At 33.4% G+C, this 16,086-nt stretch overlaps 2 protein-coding genes across 2 annotated transcripts; both read right to left on the bottom strand.

The window, feature by feature from the left end:
• Positions 1 to 8,922: 8,922 nt before the first annotated feature.
• Positions 8,923 to 12,251, bottom strand: LOC143560898 (uncharacterized). Its single transcript, XM_077049091.1, has 4 exons — positions 11,935 to 12,251; positions 11,714 to 11,841; positions 10,098 to 10,626; positions 8,923 to 9,490 (listed from the first exon to the last, which is right to left on the bottom strand). The coding sequence occupies exons 1-4, from the start codon at positions 11,979 to 11,981 to the stop codon at positions 9,301 to 9,303; spliced, it is 894 nt and encodes a 297-aa protein (XP_076905206.1). The 5' UTR covers positions 11,982 to 12,251; the 3' UTR covers positions 8,923 to 9,300.
• A 1,114-nt stretch (positions 12,252 to 13,365) lies between these two features.
• LOC143560897 (uncharacterized) lies at positions 13,366 to 15,757 on the bottom strand. Its single transcript, XM_077049090.1, has 5 exons — positions 15,365 to 15,757; positions 15,195 to 15,294; positions 14,283 to 14,382; positions 14,109 to 14,197; positions 13,366 to 14,003 (listed from the first exon to the last, which is right to left on the bottom strand). The coding sequence occupies exons 1-5, from the start codon at positions 15,747 to 15,749 to the stop codon at positions 13,820 to 13,822; spliced, it is 858 nt and encodes a 285-aa protein (XP_076905205.1). The 5' UTR covers positions 15,750 to 15,757; the 3' UTR covers positions 13,366 to 13,819.
• Between the last annotated feature and the right edge of the window lie 329 nt (positions 15,758 to 16,086).

The raw sequence follows: 16,086 nt of genomic DNA, 5'->3' as shown, positions 1-16,086 counted from the left end.
ATGGATCAACCAATGGGTATGATGGCTGAAAAAGAAAAACAAAAGGCCAAGGTATGAACGAGGAAGTATAACATTTTGAGGAGTCAGACACTTAAGAGAAAAACTTATATTGCCTTATAGCTGAGAAAATGGAGCATGACGAACAAAAGAGGAAACAAAAATAACATTTCGAAGAAGAAAGGTTGAAGCCGAGGGCATAAAGTTGAGGATTGAGGCTACGCAAAGGAAACATGTGAAGAAGAAACCAAACCAACAAGCTAGGGCTGACAATTTATACATGAGACACAAATACATGACACATACCTACACGACTTTAACAGGTAACATGTAGGCCTTAACAAGTTTTGTGAACTAAAAGGCAGACACAAAATTACTAGTTAATTTTCGTGTATAAATAGGAAAAATACATATTTACCTGTTAAGTACATGTTAAGCACCTAGTTATATATATATATATATATATATAGTTATACATTACCCTAAATCCTAAATTCCTAAAACACCCTCTCCGACTTTTGTTTAACTAAACAAGTTGTCAGATGTGTGTTTCTAAACAGTTCTTACCGTGTATTATCGTGTTTTATCATGTATACCAAGTAGTAACAGGTTCATGTCCGTGTTTGGGATACATGTACACGATAAGTTTTCATGTCGTATACAGGTATACACATTTCGTGTTCGTGTCTTATCGTGTACGAGTCTACACGATATTCCAACCCTAAAACGAACTATGATGATAAATGTGCGTGTCATGTTAGAATCGTAGTGACATATTTGAGGAACTTCGGAGATAAATAATAATAAAACATGATTAGGCTTTAGATATTCAAGTTTGACTAACGATGATTGGTACATATGATTTTGAATATCTAGTTCATTTCATGTTGACCTAATACTTTTTTGTGTTTTTGGTGTTACATGGAAGCATTGTTGACTATTTTTGGTGTTATAGTTTTAAACGTCATAAACTTAATCACAAATTAATGTGCAAATATGGATAATCGTTGGTTACAAAGGCAACAATCTCTCGTTTGCTGAATGTTCACCATCCCGTTCTACAAACCTTAAACTTTTACGTTGAGTTCCAGAGTTTAGTTAAAGAAATAAAAGAAAAGAAACAATTTTTTTCCTTTCCTTTCCATTTATTTCATTTACACTCTGTTCCCGAGTCCAGTTTAGTGAAAGAAAGGAAAAGAAAGTAAAAATTAGGAAAAAAGGGTGTTCATGAGTTTTCACTAAGGAGAGAAACAAAAAGAAAGGAATTAATTTGAAAGAAAAATTAACCATAATCTCAATCTTTTCAAATCGGAAAGAATTGGAGAGAAAGAAAAGTGGAATACGGATTAATCAAATTCAAATTATAAAGATACTCTCATCCTATTAATTTTAGGTCTTTGTTGTTTTTTTAACTGTAACCAAATTGCCGTCTACTCCGAAGCCTCAAGCACATCACCCCACCAATGAGATTACTTCAATGAGATTATGATTACCGATCAAAGCATAACTCTTCTTCTTGTTTTTTTTTATCTTGGAGACTGAGTTGTTTCAAACGATATATATCGATGACCTACATATATTTTGCATTTTATTCAACTCAGGTTATTATATATATGATTATTAATGATATTATTAGGTGGTAACTATTAGTATCATCATTATAAGATACGTACTAGAAGATATCTAATTAGGATATGGTTTATTGAAATTTCTAATACCATTTTTGGCTCGTCTGTGATATTGGAGCATAGTTTAATTTGCACCTTTTTTGTGTGTTAGCTCATAAACTAACTAAAGTTGGAATTATAGTTTTGCTGTGAAAGTTTGTATATTTTCGGATACAAAATTGAAAACCAGATGAGAGGTTGTTTAAGAATACAAAGGCAACTGTGAAGCTCATAGTATAACTAAATACTTATAAGAAACAAGGGTATAGTTGTAAAATTGCAAGTCTCATTTCTTTTCGTTTAAACTCGTGAATATATGAAAGCTTTAATTTCTTTTTATTTCTTCAAAATAAATTCGAGAAGACGACAGTAACTTCTATGTTTTCTTTTCCATCTCTTTCTTTTCTTTAATTCTCTTACCTTTCTTTTCCTTTATCTATTAGACCAGGAACAAAGTGTTAATTCAAAATATTTTTTTTCCATCCAATATTTTCTAAATTGGAAGAAAAAACATCCACTCATCAAAACATCCTATTTTCTTTTCATTTTTTTTCCTTTCATCTCTTAAATAAAACTTGAGAACATAAAGATTTTATGTTTCTTTTCCTTTATTTCCAAGATAAAACTTGGAGACACATATTTTATTCTTTTCAATCCTTTCTTTTATTAAGTGAAACTTAGAAACATTGTCAAGCTAGATAGAGCAAATGCCCATAGTTGGAGATGCCGTGTTCATTATCCCAAATTCAAACAGCCAATTACATCATAACACATAAGAATATTAATTAAATTATAGGGAAACAAAATAATAAAAAGAAAAGAATACAATGATAGACATGGGAAATGAGATGTGAGGGCATTCACATCATATTTATTTCATCTTATGAGGGGGTGTTTTTATAACACGGAGAGTGGTTTAGAAATTATTAGAGACAAGTTTAGCTGTTTAAAGAAAATGATTATTTTTAGTTGATATCAAAGGAATAAAGCTATCCATTGTGACTGGGTTAGTTAAAACGTCATGCCACTGCATCGTCACTAGTTTTAACCTTTTTTTAGACCGACGACTTTTTGTTATTAGGCTACCACACTATTCAAATTTGAAACTCACTATTTAATAAATGCGTTGTGGTTTAACTAAATATTAAGAAAACAAAAAAAAATGATTGAATAAAATGAGGTGGACTCCACTTTTTTTATGTTAGCGCTCATTAATGTGTTAACTAACACCGAGCACTTAACGCCAAGACGCGGTGTAGCCTGTGTTAAGGGCCGACCACCTCATCATAACACCTTGCATTTGGCATCCACAACGACCAATCTAAAGCGATGAATGAATTATGAAAGCACTAATAGATAAATTTAGAGAATAATAATTTATAGTCAATTTTTAAGAATACAAACACAGAATGAGATGTAAATACCCTAAAACAATCATACAATAAATATAGAAACACTTTCTTATGTATCAACACAACTATAAATTAAGGGTGTGGGTAGTGGGGCGCGGATGACATGGTCGCCGCGCACACCACTACCCCCAGCCGTGGACCGGTACGCGGGGCTCATAAGAGATGTTGGGCATGGGGTGGATCAATCAAGCCCCACTACATCTTATGGGGTTTGATCATGTGTCACGTCAGCGCCTACGTGTCGTAAATATATTGGATCACTTGGGGCTTGATCAAGCTCCACTACCCTTAGCCTAAATACAAGGTTTTTCAAGTATTCTACCTAGAGGTACTTCCAAAGTGAACATCCCTTTCGATTCACGCATGTAACGAAATGTAATGGTTTAATAATTTGTTATAACATAGCATTAAATGTTCACATGGTGTTAGTGTGTATGTGTTTTTGTGATATTTTTGTTGTGGTCTATAATGATCATGCTTTTTAAAACGAAAATAAATTATAAATTACTTGGTAAAGCACCTATTCATCACACAAAGTAACGGTATGACTTAATACCGATATCATACAATGAGTGAGTACAAACGGTGTCCCTTACTTGCGGCATAATGGTAGAAGGCTTGGTTCTTTATTGAAGACACACGTTCGAATTCCATTTGTATCACTTTTGAGTGGATATTGGTAATAAAGTTTTTGAGCTAGGTCTTATGCAAAGATTGTCAGTTCGAACACAGAGCCCACCGTGGTTTTCGTCACACTGTGTGTTAAGCTAGAGAGTTTTGCTCTTGTGGTGACACGACTGTCAAGTGGTAGTCAGGGGTATGGCTTCCCAGAGGAACGTCTAAGCCAAACTCTGAGGCCAACATGGGCCAGTTAAGACAACTTAGTTTGGCCAGAGTGGAGCATCGTATTTTATGATACTGGGACTGGTATTTACCAGTGATACCGCTTTAACAACAATTTAAAATATGTATGTTGGTTTTAAATAATTCAAACTTTTAAATTATGATTGTTGTTGGTCCTAACTAACGAAATGACTAGTAACAGTTCCACCTTTTAACATGTTTGATTTCCACGGTCCACGACTAACGTAAGCTTAACTCCGTTAATCTCCGGTCGCTGGAAAAAATGATTTTTTGATGGAAAACTCAATCTTTTCGTCCCAAAACCTCTTTCAAACCTTGGAACCTTTTTTTTAGTAAAATCCTCAATTATTGATGCCGCCGAAACCCTAGATGGTGATCGTCAGAAACCTTTTTTTATCGGAATACTTAATTTTTTCGTCCCAAATCTTTTTGTAACCTTAAAACGGACCTTTAGAAACATTTTTAGTAAAAGTCTCAAATATTGAGATCACCGGAACCTAGAGCTACCGTCTGTGGTGGTGTTCAGATAGTGGTGGTCAGCAGTGGTGTTTAGGTGGTGGTGTTCAGGTTTATTTTTCTGACAAAAAAGTAGTTTTCTGGCGATAAATGTTTTTCCGTGACCGGAGAATAACCGAGTTAAGCTTCCGTTCGTCGTGGACCGTTGGAAACATATTTGTTAAAAGATGGGATTGTTACCAGCTATTTCGTTAATTAAGAACGACATCGACTAAAATGTGATAGTTGAGATTGTTTAAAACTAATATAACTTTATAATAATGATAAAGTTTTTTTGGTATGGTCAATATGTCATAATACCGAAACTAACATGTGCATATTTGCATTATGTATAGTCAATATATAATTGATTGAACTTAATTTGACGATTCTTGTTCTACAAAAAGTGAATAAGCCTAAGAAAATATAATAGTTATACCAATTCGTTTTGGATTTTGTGTTGAAGCCAAAAATAAGCAAGCTGTGAAGTTCTGTTTTCCAAATTATTTCCATTTGTTATTATTACAATTTGGTCCAAATCTATAATAATTATAAAAAGTATAGATAATCAAATTAAATATTGACATTAAAAAAGAATAAAATAACAAAAAGTATATAAATAAGTAATTAATTTGAGGGAACAAAAACTTGGAATTATTTGGAATCACAAACCGACAACCCACGAGGAGGATGTATTTGTGACGAAATAATTGTTGTTTAATGTGACGAATGATTTATTTCCCAACAAGACAAGTGTTATGTACGTGCAATTACAGCAAAAGGTCTGGTTTTTCACTTCATTGACTGTGACTAGCGTTGAAAAGTTTAGAAAAAGGTTAGAAATTATTAGTTCAAATTTAACATCAATTAAATCACTAAAAAGTTGGGTGTTTACGGTTCAATTAACTACGGTTTTGGAGAACGACAAACATAACATGCTGTTAGGGTTTGTTAGTTACAACCCTGTTATATATCAATATACCATGGTTTGTTAAAAAAAAGACTTTAGAAAATTATACCAAGACTGAAAAACTTAATAAAAGGAAGGATATAAAATTTAAATAGTTGATACATACATTTATAGTGTATAGTATTGAATTTAGAAATAAATGGAAAGATAAGCTTAATAATGAAAATTGGACCACAAGAGAAGAGCTCACTGTTTAAGCGCATGCGTGGTGGTACTGTCTAACATGATCCGACCCACCCCTCTATTTTACTATTTATACAATTTGGCCCCCCACCTTCCTACTTTATGCCTACTATATTTAACACCTTCACGTCATACCACTTTATAAAAATCATCAATTTCATTTTTTTTAAATGTATTTTCCTATACATTTTCTATATACAAAACGATCAAACTATACATGTTTTAGGGGTGTGTGTGTACATACACAAAAAATAAAACCAAGTTGTTTATATATTCCATCTAGACATTTATAAGTTATATACATAACCAAACAATCAAATTAATTTATTTATATTTGATGATCATGTATGTTTCTATGTAAGGGTCAAATTATTCTACAAAATGGAATAAAAATAAGAAGGATGAGAACTCATAATTAGTTGACATGTGTCATGTAGGAACCAAAGGAAAAATGGTATAAAAGTAATATTACACATTTTCTCTCTCCACATGCAAGTCACATGTTAATTCCCCCATTATTTTTAGATGTCTATAACTTTTTCATATGATATTTAAAAAAAAAATAAAATTCACAAGCGTTTTTTTACCTTTTATATGAGTATAATTTTATTATATAAGAATAAAAAATAATTTACGTCATTGTGTCTTTTTTCTTACCATTGTGTCTTTTTTTGTCATTGTGTCTTTCTGTTTGTTATTGTGTTTTTTTGCCATTGTGTCTTCCATCTGATCATTGTGTTTTTTTAAAATACTAATAACACCGTTGTGCAATAGTATATATATATAATGAAAAATACTAACAAATTATTTAATACATAAAACACAATGATGAATGCATATTACACAATAACCTGAAACGTAAAACACAATAATAAATACATATAACAACACAATGGTAAATGCATATAACACAATGGCCTGAAACGTAAGACACAATGGTAAATGCATATAACACAATGGCATGAAACGTAAGACACAATGGTAAATACGTATAACACAATGGCCTGAAACGTAAGACACAATGGTAAATGCGTATAACACAATGGCCTGAAACGTAAGACACAATGTTAAATGCGTATAACACAATGACCTGAAACGTAAGACACAATGGTAAATGCGTATAACACAATGGCCTGAAACGTAAGACACAATGGTAAATGCGTATAACACAATGGCCTGAAACGTAAGACACAATGGTAAATACGTATAACACAATGACCTGAAACGTAAAACACAATGGTAAATGCGTATAACACAATGGCTGAAACGTTAGACACAATGGAATCTATATATTACAAAATGCCTTGAACGTAATACACAAACAACATAATACTACTTTTCTCAAATTAAGTGAATATTGATCACAATGACTAAAACACAAAGATAAGTATAGAGACAAATGTTGAGCACAAAGATACAATGACGCACGAAAGACACAATGACGTAATCTTTGTGTTAATTTTTATCTTTCATACGAGTATTAATTGAAAAACACAATGACCGAAATATATAACACAATGCATAGAAAACACAATTAAAAACACAATGAACAACCAAATAACACAATATAAAAAACCCACCAACTTTTTTTTATTTTTATATAACAATATGATATTCATATTAAAGATAAAAAAAACGCTTGTTATTATGATAAAAAAGTTTTCTAAAAAAATGTCGTATGAAAAAGTTATAGACGTTTTAAAATGATGGAGAAATTGACATGTGACTTGCATGTGAAGAGAGAATGCCTTCATAAGTAGGTTATTACCTTCATGCCATTTTCATATATTTTTATTCGATTTTTATTCTTGAATTAATCTCCACCATCTAAATCTAAGATCAATAGATTAGATTCCTTCTCATCATTCTCATTTTTGTTGTCCTTTGTATTTTAACTTTACTCTTCTATATAAATATAGTTTTTAGTTTTTAGGATTGAAAAATAAATAATGGTTTGGATTCATTTTTTATATTTTTGCAATAATTTTTTTATTTTTATTTTTAAACGTTATAAAGATTATTCCATGAAAGTGCTGGGTTAGGAATTAGGATAAGAGTCCAATCACAATGATATCGATTTCAAGATTTTGTAGTGATAATTTATCCAAACTCTTCTTTTACGGAGTATCTAATTTAATCCACAATTTTATAATAAGCATGTTGAATGTTCACTTTTCAAGTTTCTAACAACGTGTAATTAAAAAAGTTATATAATGTGGGAAAGCGTGTTTAAGAATACACATAGGCATAACATTAAATTATTATACTAAAACAAAATTAGATATTTAACGATTTATATTTTCTAAAATTTGTACTTCCTAATCTAATACACATGCACAGAATGTATATACAACAACATCAAAACAATTTATTCATATTTCATTTAAACTTACCACTTTATTTTCTCTTTAAATCTTCTAAGATTATAAAAGTGAGTCATGTTTATAGGTTGGTGGGTTAAACTGACACAAACCCGAATACGATACGAACCCAACACAAACTAAATACGACACGGACTTGTAAAACCTATCAGACACAAACTGTAACACATGACAAGTTTCAGCGAGTTGAGACGAGACGACCCCTTCAATAATAGTTCAACCCGATATTCTTTCTCATACTCGTAGTTTAAAATTACACCTTTATAACCAAAGATAAAATGTGTATAAAACAGGTGTGTTTAAACTCTTAAACTTGATATCCAAAGTATATAATGAATTATTTAAGTTGGGCCATTGAAGTATAAATCACTTAAAAAAACTAAGAATAGAAGCAAAACGCTTAAACATGTAAACCTGCGAACCCATCAATCCACCCGAACACGATCGTTTAGATAATCACGCTTGGTGGGGTATCACCCGAACCCATTTAGATTAAACCTAAACCATTGAGTTTAATGTTAAGTTCATGTAAGTAACTCACACCACTGTTCTATGGTATATTAATTAAACAAACATTCATGTAGCAATATATGAATGGCATCTAAAGCACATTCTAGGTTTCAGAATCAAAGACAAAGTGGTTATAGTTTTGATATCATTATGAATCTTTTGTAATCATATACCAATCAATAGTTAAATCCAAAGGGGACAAGCATATCCACCCGGATGATCTAATATCTATATTTGATGATCAGATGTGAAATTTGGGGCCAAACTTTTTTGCTTCTATAAAGCATGCCCTAAAAATCTTCAGTTCTGATTCTACTTTTACTAAATTAAATACAAGTAACATGTTGTTCATAATAGTCTACCATAGAATATAAATCTTTATACATCAAGTGACATTGTTTTATGGGTGGGTCCCTTGTTTAAGGACACAAATTTTATATTAAACCTTTAATTATTCAACTCGTGTAATCGATTATATCAATTCTGATAATGCCATAACTAATTAAAAATAAACACATCTAAAATAGAGATAAATGCAAAATATGATGATACATATACTATAAGTGGCAAACAATGCCAAACATTAGTAATATGGTTGGTAAATGGTTGGTATTTTACCTAAAAAAAGAATCCTAAATGTTGTAAGCATAAAGTTTCAAGTACAGATAGATGTGAAAGAACAGAACAATATTGATGCAGAGTCCAGTTGTGTTACACCTGATGTATATGCATATGCATACAGAGTAATAGCTGTCATGAGAGGTACTAAATGCTTTACCAGTTGTACCTATGATCTATCCATTTCAAAAGAAACTTACCTATTAAGTAGCAGTGTCAGCCCCCACATTTTCTGAACCACAAGTCAATGGCACACAAACTGGGCCTTTCCTCATTTTATAATCTCTGGAAAATTGGTGCACAGTTTCTTGTATTCCACCAAAAGCAACTAGAAACTCAGCAGCATCACTTTGACACAAGATTTTCTTAACCACTGTCTCCAATGCATTTCTCCTGTTAAATGTTAAATGAGCGAATTATAATTATTATGAACTAAATTACACATGTTTTTTGTGGTTTGATCATGTTGCAACTTTACAAATTTAGTTTCTATCTTTAAAACATTATAAGTCTCGACCAAATGTTTGTACGATTGTAACACCATTGGTTTCTAAAATGAATGGATGCTAACTTTTTCTTTAAGTGCATGTGAAATGATCAAAATACCCTTAACGTTCAATCTAACACAAAATTTCAAGTGAGGCCCACTTTTTTTATTTAATTTTAATTAAATAATTCGACCAAAAAATGTGGGCTTATCCAATATTCTTTAATTGAATTTACTATACTTAAATAAGAAAAGTGGAGACCACTCAAAATTCTTTATTAAGTTAATGTTAAGGGGTATTTTGGTAATTTCACACGCAGTAAGCGGAAAAGTTAATCTCCATTTATTTTAGGGACCAACGGTGTTATAATCATACAAACAGTTGGTCTAAATTTGCAATTTCTTCAAGTTAACGACTAAAGTCGCAATATGGTTAAACCACAAACACCATTCGTGTAATCGATTCTATTATAATTAGTGAACTCTACAAGGTATATGTGAGTTTTATTGGACCTGAAGTTTTGGGCCTTAACGATGAGACGATGGACCTTTTTGAGCTCAGAATTGACTTGGTCCAAAGTAGACCCATTGGGCTTTTCATGGGCCAGTGCAAAAGGGAGATTGAGTATGCAATTGGCTTGAATCTCAGTTAACTCTTCATCAATCACAGATTCCTCGATCCGCAAGTCATGGATCAGTTGTGAAATGGCCTTCTCGGTTGCACCAGCATGAGTCAAAGACGAGGCTAGGGTGGGCGATGACTTGGATAATGAGCTAAGGAGGCCCAAAATGGAAGACGGGCGCCAGTCACCGAGCCATGAGAGTGTGGCTAGTTCAAGTGGTGGGGTCGAACTTGGTACAAGAAGCTTAGCCACATCCTTGGGTTGGGTCGGGTCCAAGGCTTGTGAGTATCGGGTTTGAAACCGTTTTACTTGCTTATCGATTTGGTCTTCAAGGAACTTGAGTTGCTTTTCTAAACGGGCTGATCTGTGATAGGTTTCTTGTCTCCATGGTCTATAACTTCTCCAGCTGGACCTTTCACCTAATGAACATTACACCATAATAACAAATCTGAACTAAACTGAATATGTGAAAAATGGACACCAACATTACATATAGTTAAGTATATCAAGAATATAAGCTGTTCTTGTCAAATCAAGAACCCAAAAATTGACACAAAGTAGGTTTCATTTCTGTAGAGCTTTAAAAGTTCAATGATGTAAAAGAAGTTGAATACATTCAATTGATCAAAGCAGTAAAATATAAGTTGTTCTTCCCGTTTAATAACAAAACATTGATACATATTAGGTTTTAAACATTATAAGTTCAATAATTTAACAACTACATCATATCACATTGTAATCAAATTTAAACATGCAACTGATTTAAACAGTAATATAAGTTGTTCTTCTAGTTTAATAAAAAAAATATTGATATACAGATTAGCCCTAAGGTCGTCGTCGTCGTTGTCGTCGTCATCATCATCGTACTCAGTATATCCCACCAATAGCAAAGTTATGGTAGAGTCTGAGGAGGGTAAGATGTAGACAGCCTTACCTCTACCCCATAGGGATAGAGAGGCTGCTTCTAGTGAGACCCCCGGCTCGATAGTAGTTTTGCATCAAGCCTTGGACATAAGACACATAACACGCAACCATCGGGACACCGACCGATTGGTGCATGTACCCTTGCTTTCGGCTATCAACGCCACCACATGATGCCTGATTAACCATCCCTCACTTTTAACGTTATTTTCACGAGATTAGTAAAATAACGTCAAAATTAGTGCAATTTCACTTTTGCCCACCCGAGGGTTCACACATATATACATTATATGCGCGCACCGCAAGCATGGCGTTAACCTTATAAGTTCAATACTGTTAAACACCTACATCATATCACCATGCAATCAAATTAACATGCAACTGATGAAAACAGTAATACAAGTTGTTCTTCCTGTGTGATAAAAGCCCTAATTTCAGTAAAACATGCAGTGATCTTAACTGGAATCATCCTACCATAGTTCAACCAAGAAGTGAGATGACATTATTAATGTCTAAAACTTCATCATAATCACTTAATGTGAAGTTTAATAGAAACATCAAGAAGTGAATGAATAATCGGTATACCTAATTTAGGCGAATCCGGCTGGTGCGGCGCGAGGCATCGGATGCGTTTGATCGGCAACTCTCCGGATTCATCTTGATCGTCTAATAACGCCTTTCCACGCTCATCATGATTCGATACGCAGGGTTTCCTGAAAATATGTTAGGTTAGAATATTATTATTCAATTGGAATGTTTAATTAAACGAAGAACATAAAGATTTATTGAAAGAGGAATGGAGTTACGATCGGTATGAAGACTTCTTCGTATCTTTCAGTTTCTTCTCCGTCATTGTGCGTCTATTTTGGCGCCAAATGTTCTTTGGCACTGTTCTGCGTGTGTAGTTATGGGTGTTATAAGTTGGGTTCTAAACCAACTAAATACTGACCGAAGAAAAACTTTTTAAATGGTGAAGTTAATATTTCATCCAGATAGGAATAGTATTCGGAGTGAGAGTGTGATCCTTTTACCGTTGGTCAAGGGTCCTATCTACAGCCGGAATAGCCGGAGAGGTAGAGAAGATCTGATCAGGCTGTCACTATCAGTGGAACCTTTTATTACTTATGGGTGAGCACAAATATGGCCTCTTATGGTTGTAATAGCTGGTGGGTTAACAGTGTTTGGCGTTTTCTGATAAGCTCGTTGTGCATTCATTGTCCTTTATGTGTTGTCAGTCTTCTAGGAGGATCCCGACTATGATTGGCCTCGGGACTAGCCGTTATGTATTGTTTGTTCACTTTGTGAGTGATCATCATTTGGATTGTGATGTTATATTGGTGATTGGTCCATGGGGGTAAGAAGAGGTTGCGGATAGCTACAGTTGTATCCGAGTGAGTCTAGGACCCTATCTCTATACTGACCATCGAACCGAAACCAAACCGATTTATCGATCTCCAATTTGGTTTTAAACCGAAACCAAAGTGGTTAATTGGCTTTTGACGCTAGAAAACTCAATGTTGAAACCTAAAACCCAAATTACATGTGTTGGGCAATTGATTTTCTTATATGTACAACTCATTAAACATTTAGCCATTTATTTCCGATGAAATGAAACCGAGAAACTCACAAAACATAAGAGAGAAAACAAAAACTTAAAACTAAAGCAAATTATATATGTATAAAAAAAACTATGTCTGTTATAACTATTTGGATTTTCAGTTTCTTTCACCTTGAGTGTTTGATGATAAACTTGTATCATGGCCAATTTTTGAAATCTTTACTTTATGTTCGACCAACCCGTTTAAGAGTATCCCGGATGATCCAATTGTAGCTTAATTTCGGTATTTTGGAGTATACTTGAGGTCACTCCCCTATTTCCGTGAATGCAACAAGACGCCCAAGAAAATACCAAATTATCGTTTTGTCTCCTCTTTTTCTCTTATATGTGTCCCCTCTCTTCCCACACGAACATCACCACACTCACAAACACCAACAACCATATTCTTTCTTAGACAAATTACATATACATTATATGATTAGGATGCTTTAATGTTGATATATAATTAATCTGTCTTATGAGAAAGCAACCAATGATCTTAGATTGAGTCTCATTTCATATTTTGTATTCACTATTCAAAGATTTTATAAACGAGTGTAGCTAAGAAAAATGTAGAAGACAAGTTAACAAGTTATGTGAGTGAGTACCCTTTAAGCTAATGGAAACAGCCACATTATACTTATGTTTGACTATTTAATATTTATACAAATATATAATTAAACATAATCATAGACAGTTAAATGAATACTAATTTTTGTATCCTGCACAAATCCCATACTATTACAATACACTAACTTGATTTCATCATGTTTTACTTAATCCCATTAGTTAGCAAGGCGTTGATAGGGGCTATAAGTTCTGCAATAATGCGTTTCAGCAGTTACCAAACAAACAAAAAGAAAGATAGCAACATCACAAGGGAAGTTAATATTCCAAAGTTAAAGGCCTAATAATATCCAGAATGATTGAAGTCAAGTTAGTAGCATATTCTTGGGAAAAAAGTCAACTAATGCCTCCCAACTTCTCTCTAATAAGAGACCAAAGCAGTTTACACTAAAAACAGCTTTAAATTGAGCTAGCTAGTGGCCAAAATTTTTTGTTTGAGATGCAAATACACCTGTTTGAATCATCTATCATACCATACCATTACGAAATCTTCGGTATGAAAACCACCCTCTCAAAAAGTTGGTTAACTTCGACCCTGGCATTAAATCTGATTCATCTTCACATTGGCACTGATATATAGTGGTCTCTTGAACTCTAACAGAATCACAGTTACTGGCATCACCGGATTCTCCATCTTCATGACCTCTTGACCTAAACAACCACATGGTAATCAAATTAACCATTTTATTTTTTTATACAAGAGAGCTTTTTTAACCAAAAAGATTCAAAGTTTACGGTATTTTGGATGTTTTATACATTACGCAATGTTTCGGTTCATCACTTTGGTTCTTGATTTGCTGTCTTCCTGGTCGATAGTTGATTGTAACATGCCTTACAAATTTAATCTGCATGTGACAATGACTAGAAATTTAGAACCATTTATTGATCCAGTAATAAACAAGAAACACAGTTAGTTTGATTTGTAACAACCTGATCACCATCCTTGATTCCGAGTCTTTTTATGTAAGCTTTATCATCAAGCAGCTTCTCGCCTTCGTAACACAAACAAAAATGTCCCCAAACATGTGACCTGGCCCATTCAATAAAAAAACAAGTTTAGCTTGGTGTCATCTCACCATTAAAAGTATCTTGCAGTTGCAGTGTTAAGTGTTAACTAGTAACTACCACTTTGCATAAAGTAGATATTTATACACATATCTCACCAACTTAACTAACACATTACTGTTATGATGTGTTAGCTGAACTCTAAATCATCATAAAGACAAAAGAAGCACTCTTGTTCTATGCACAAGTGTTAACTAGTAACTACCACAATGCATAAAGTAGATACTTATACACATATCTCCTTAACCAACATTATGATGTGTTAGCGGAACTCTAAATCATCAATAAAGACAAAAGAAGCACCTCTAATTTTATGCACAATATATAATTTCAAGTTTTCAGCATACAGTTGAAGTCCAAATGAGTGTGAATCTTCGTATGCATTTACAAGCAATTATAAGCACATGTTTGTTCACTCAAGGCCAATCAGCTAATTTCTTAATCTCTTTTAAGCTGATTTCTTACTGCAATGTCACTTCCAATTAATCCAAAGGTGAAAAGCCGGTGACATGAGCTAAATTTAATAAAAAAAGTCGATATTCCTACAAATTATCACACTATGTAATAATAATAAGTTTTGCACATCAACTGAAAACTAAATCATATATCCAATCCGTTAACAAAACTTATACAGTCTCACATACTTTTATGATCAAACAACGTCAAATCAGTATGAATTTATGCAATTTGACCTAATTTTGCAGTCAAAGGACACATTTCGATGGCACAGCATCGATGATTCATAACTCAAAACCGTAACATTTAATCGAATCTCACCACGAAATAGTGCATCTCTGATCCTTAGGCAACATGTTAAAGAACTCTTCTAGTGCCAGCTTAAGCTCTGCTACAGTAGCACTCATAGGAACCTCAACTCCTACAATTGAACATCACACATTGAGCGGGAAACAAATTAAACACGAATGAACAAGTGAATCGAAGCTTACCGAACGTAGAACCATCCAATCTGAGAACAGAGAGCTTGAGGCGAGTTTTAGGAAGCTTGTGATAGGAACAGGATAGGCCACGGAAGATGAGTGCGTTGTGAATGAAAAGCCTTGGACTGCGGTTATCGTGACGGAAGCTGGGCATTATCTCCGACATGTGTGTGGTTGAATTTGAATCATATGGCGGTAATGAAACCCTAAACCCTAAATTGTGTGTATTTGGGTGAAATTGAAACGAGAGGGAATGAGAGATATGGAGGTTTTTTGGGCAGAGGGAAAGAATTGACGACCGTTGTAACTTGTACGGAGAGAGGTGGTTTGTTTTGTTGTGAATAAGTGGAAGTGTGTGAACTGGTTTGACTGAAAAGTGGAAAAGTTGAGTCATATTATTGTTTAATCATTCTTTTAATAAAAAGTAGTATTTTAACCCTTGTGTTGCGGCCCTTGCGGGTGTTTGTGAAACTATAGTGGAAGCTTAGATTTTGGTGATCGAGAGTCAATCGAATTTTCTCAATACACGTTGACCCGTGAAAAGGAAAAGTGGATAATATAATGAGCCATGATTCAATGAAAAATTAACTTGCCCAATCTGTTGTTAACATCCTTTCCAATAACTAAGGTATAACATACAAATCACAAAGTACAACCTTAGAAGCATAGAAAAGTTTCAAATTAATATATACAGTAATATGGATTGATAATACTGATCGGTTGAAAAGTCG

This window comes from Bidens hawaiensis, unplaced genomic scaffold, assembly GCF_021521415.1.
Source record: "Bidens hawaiensis isolate Kalapana, Puna unplaced genomic scaffold, B.hawaiensis_p1.1 tig00020513_1, whole genome shotgun sequence".
Taxonomy (NCBI): Eukaryota; Viridiplantae; Streptophyta; class Magnoliopsida; order Asterales; family Asteraceae; genus Bidens; species Bidens hawaiensis.
This window is presented reverse-complemented; position numbering and strand designations above follow the sequence as displayed.

Coding starts and splice junctions, on each gene's coding strand:
- LOC143560898 (XM_077049091.1), bottom strand. CDS start 11,981: ATGACGGAGAAGAAACTGAAAGATACGAAGAAGTCTTCATACCGATC. Junction 11,842..11,934: donor AAGAAGTCTTCATACCGATC/GTAACTCCATTC, acceptor ACATATTTTCAG/GAAACCCTGCGTATCGAATC. Junction 10,627..11,713: donor GCCGGATTCGCCTAAATTAG/GTATACCGATTA, acceptor AATGTTCATTAG/GTGAAAGGTCCAGCTGGAGA.
- LOC143560897 (XM_077049090.1), bottom strand. CDS start 15,749: ATGACTCAACTTTTCCACTTTTCAGTCAAACCAGTTCACACACTTCCA. Junction 14,383..15,194: donor CAGAGATGCACTATTTCGTG/GTGAGATTCGAT, acceptor TGAATGGGCCAG/GTCACATGTTTGGGGACATT. Junction 14,198..14,282: donor GAATCAAGGATGGTGATCAG/GTTGTTACAAAT, acceptor TGTCACATGCAG/ATTAAATTTGTAAGGCATGT.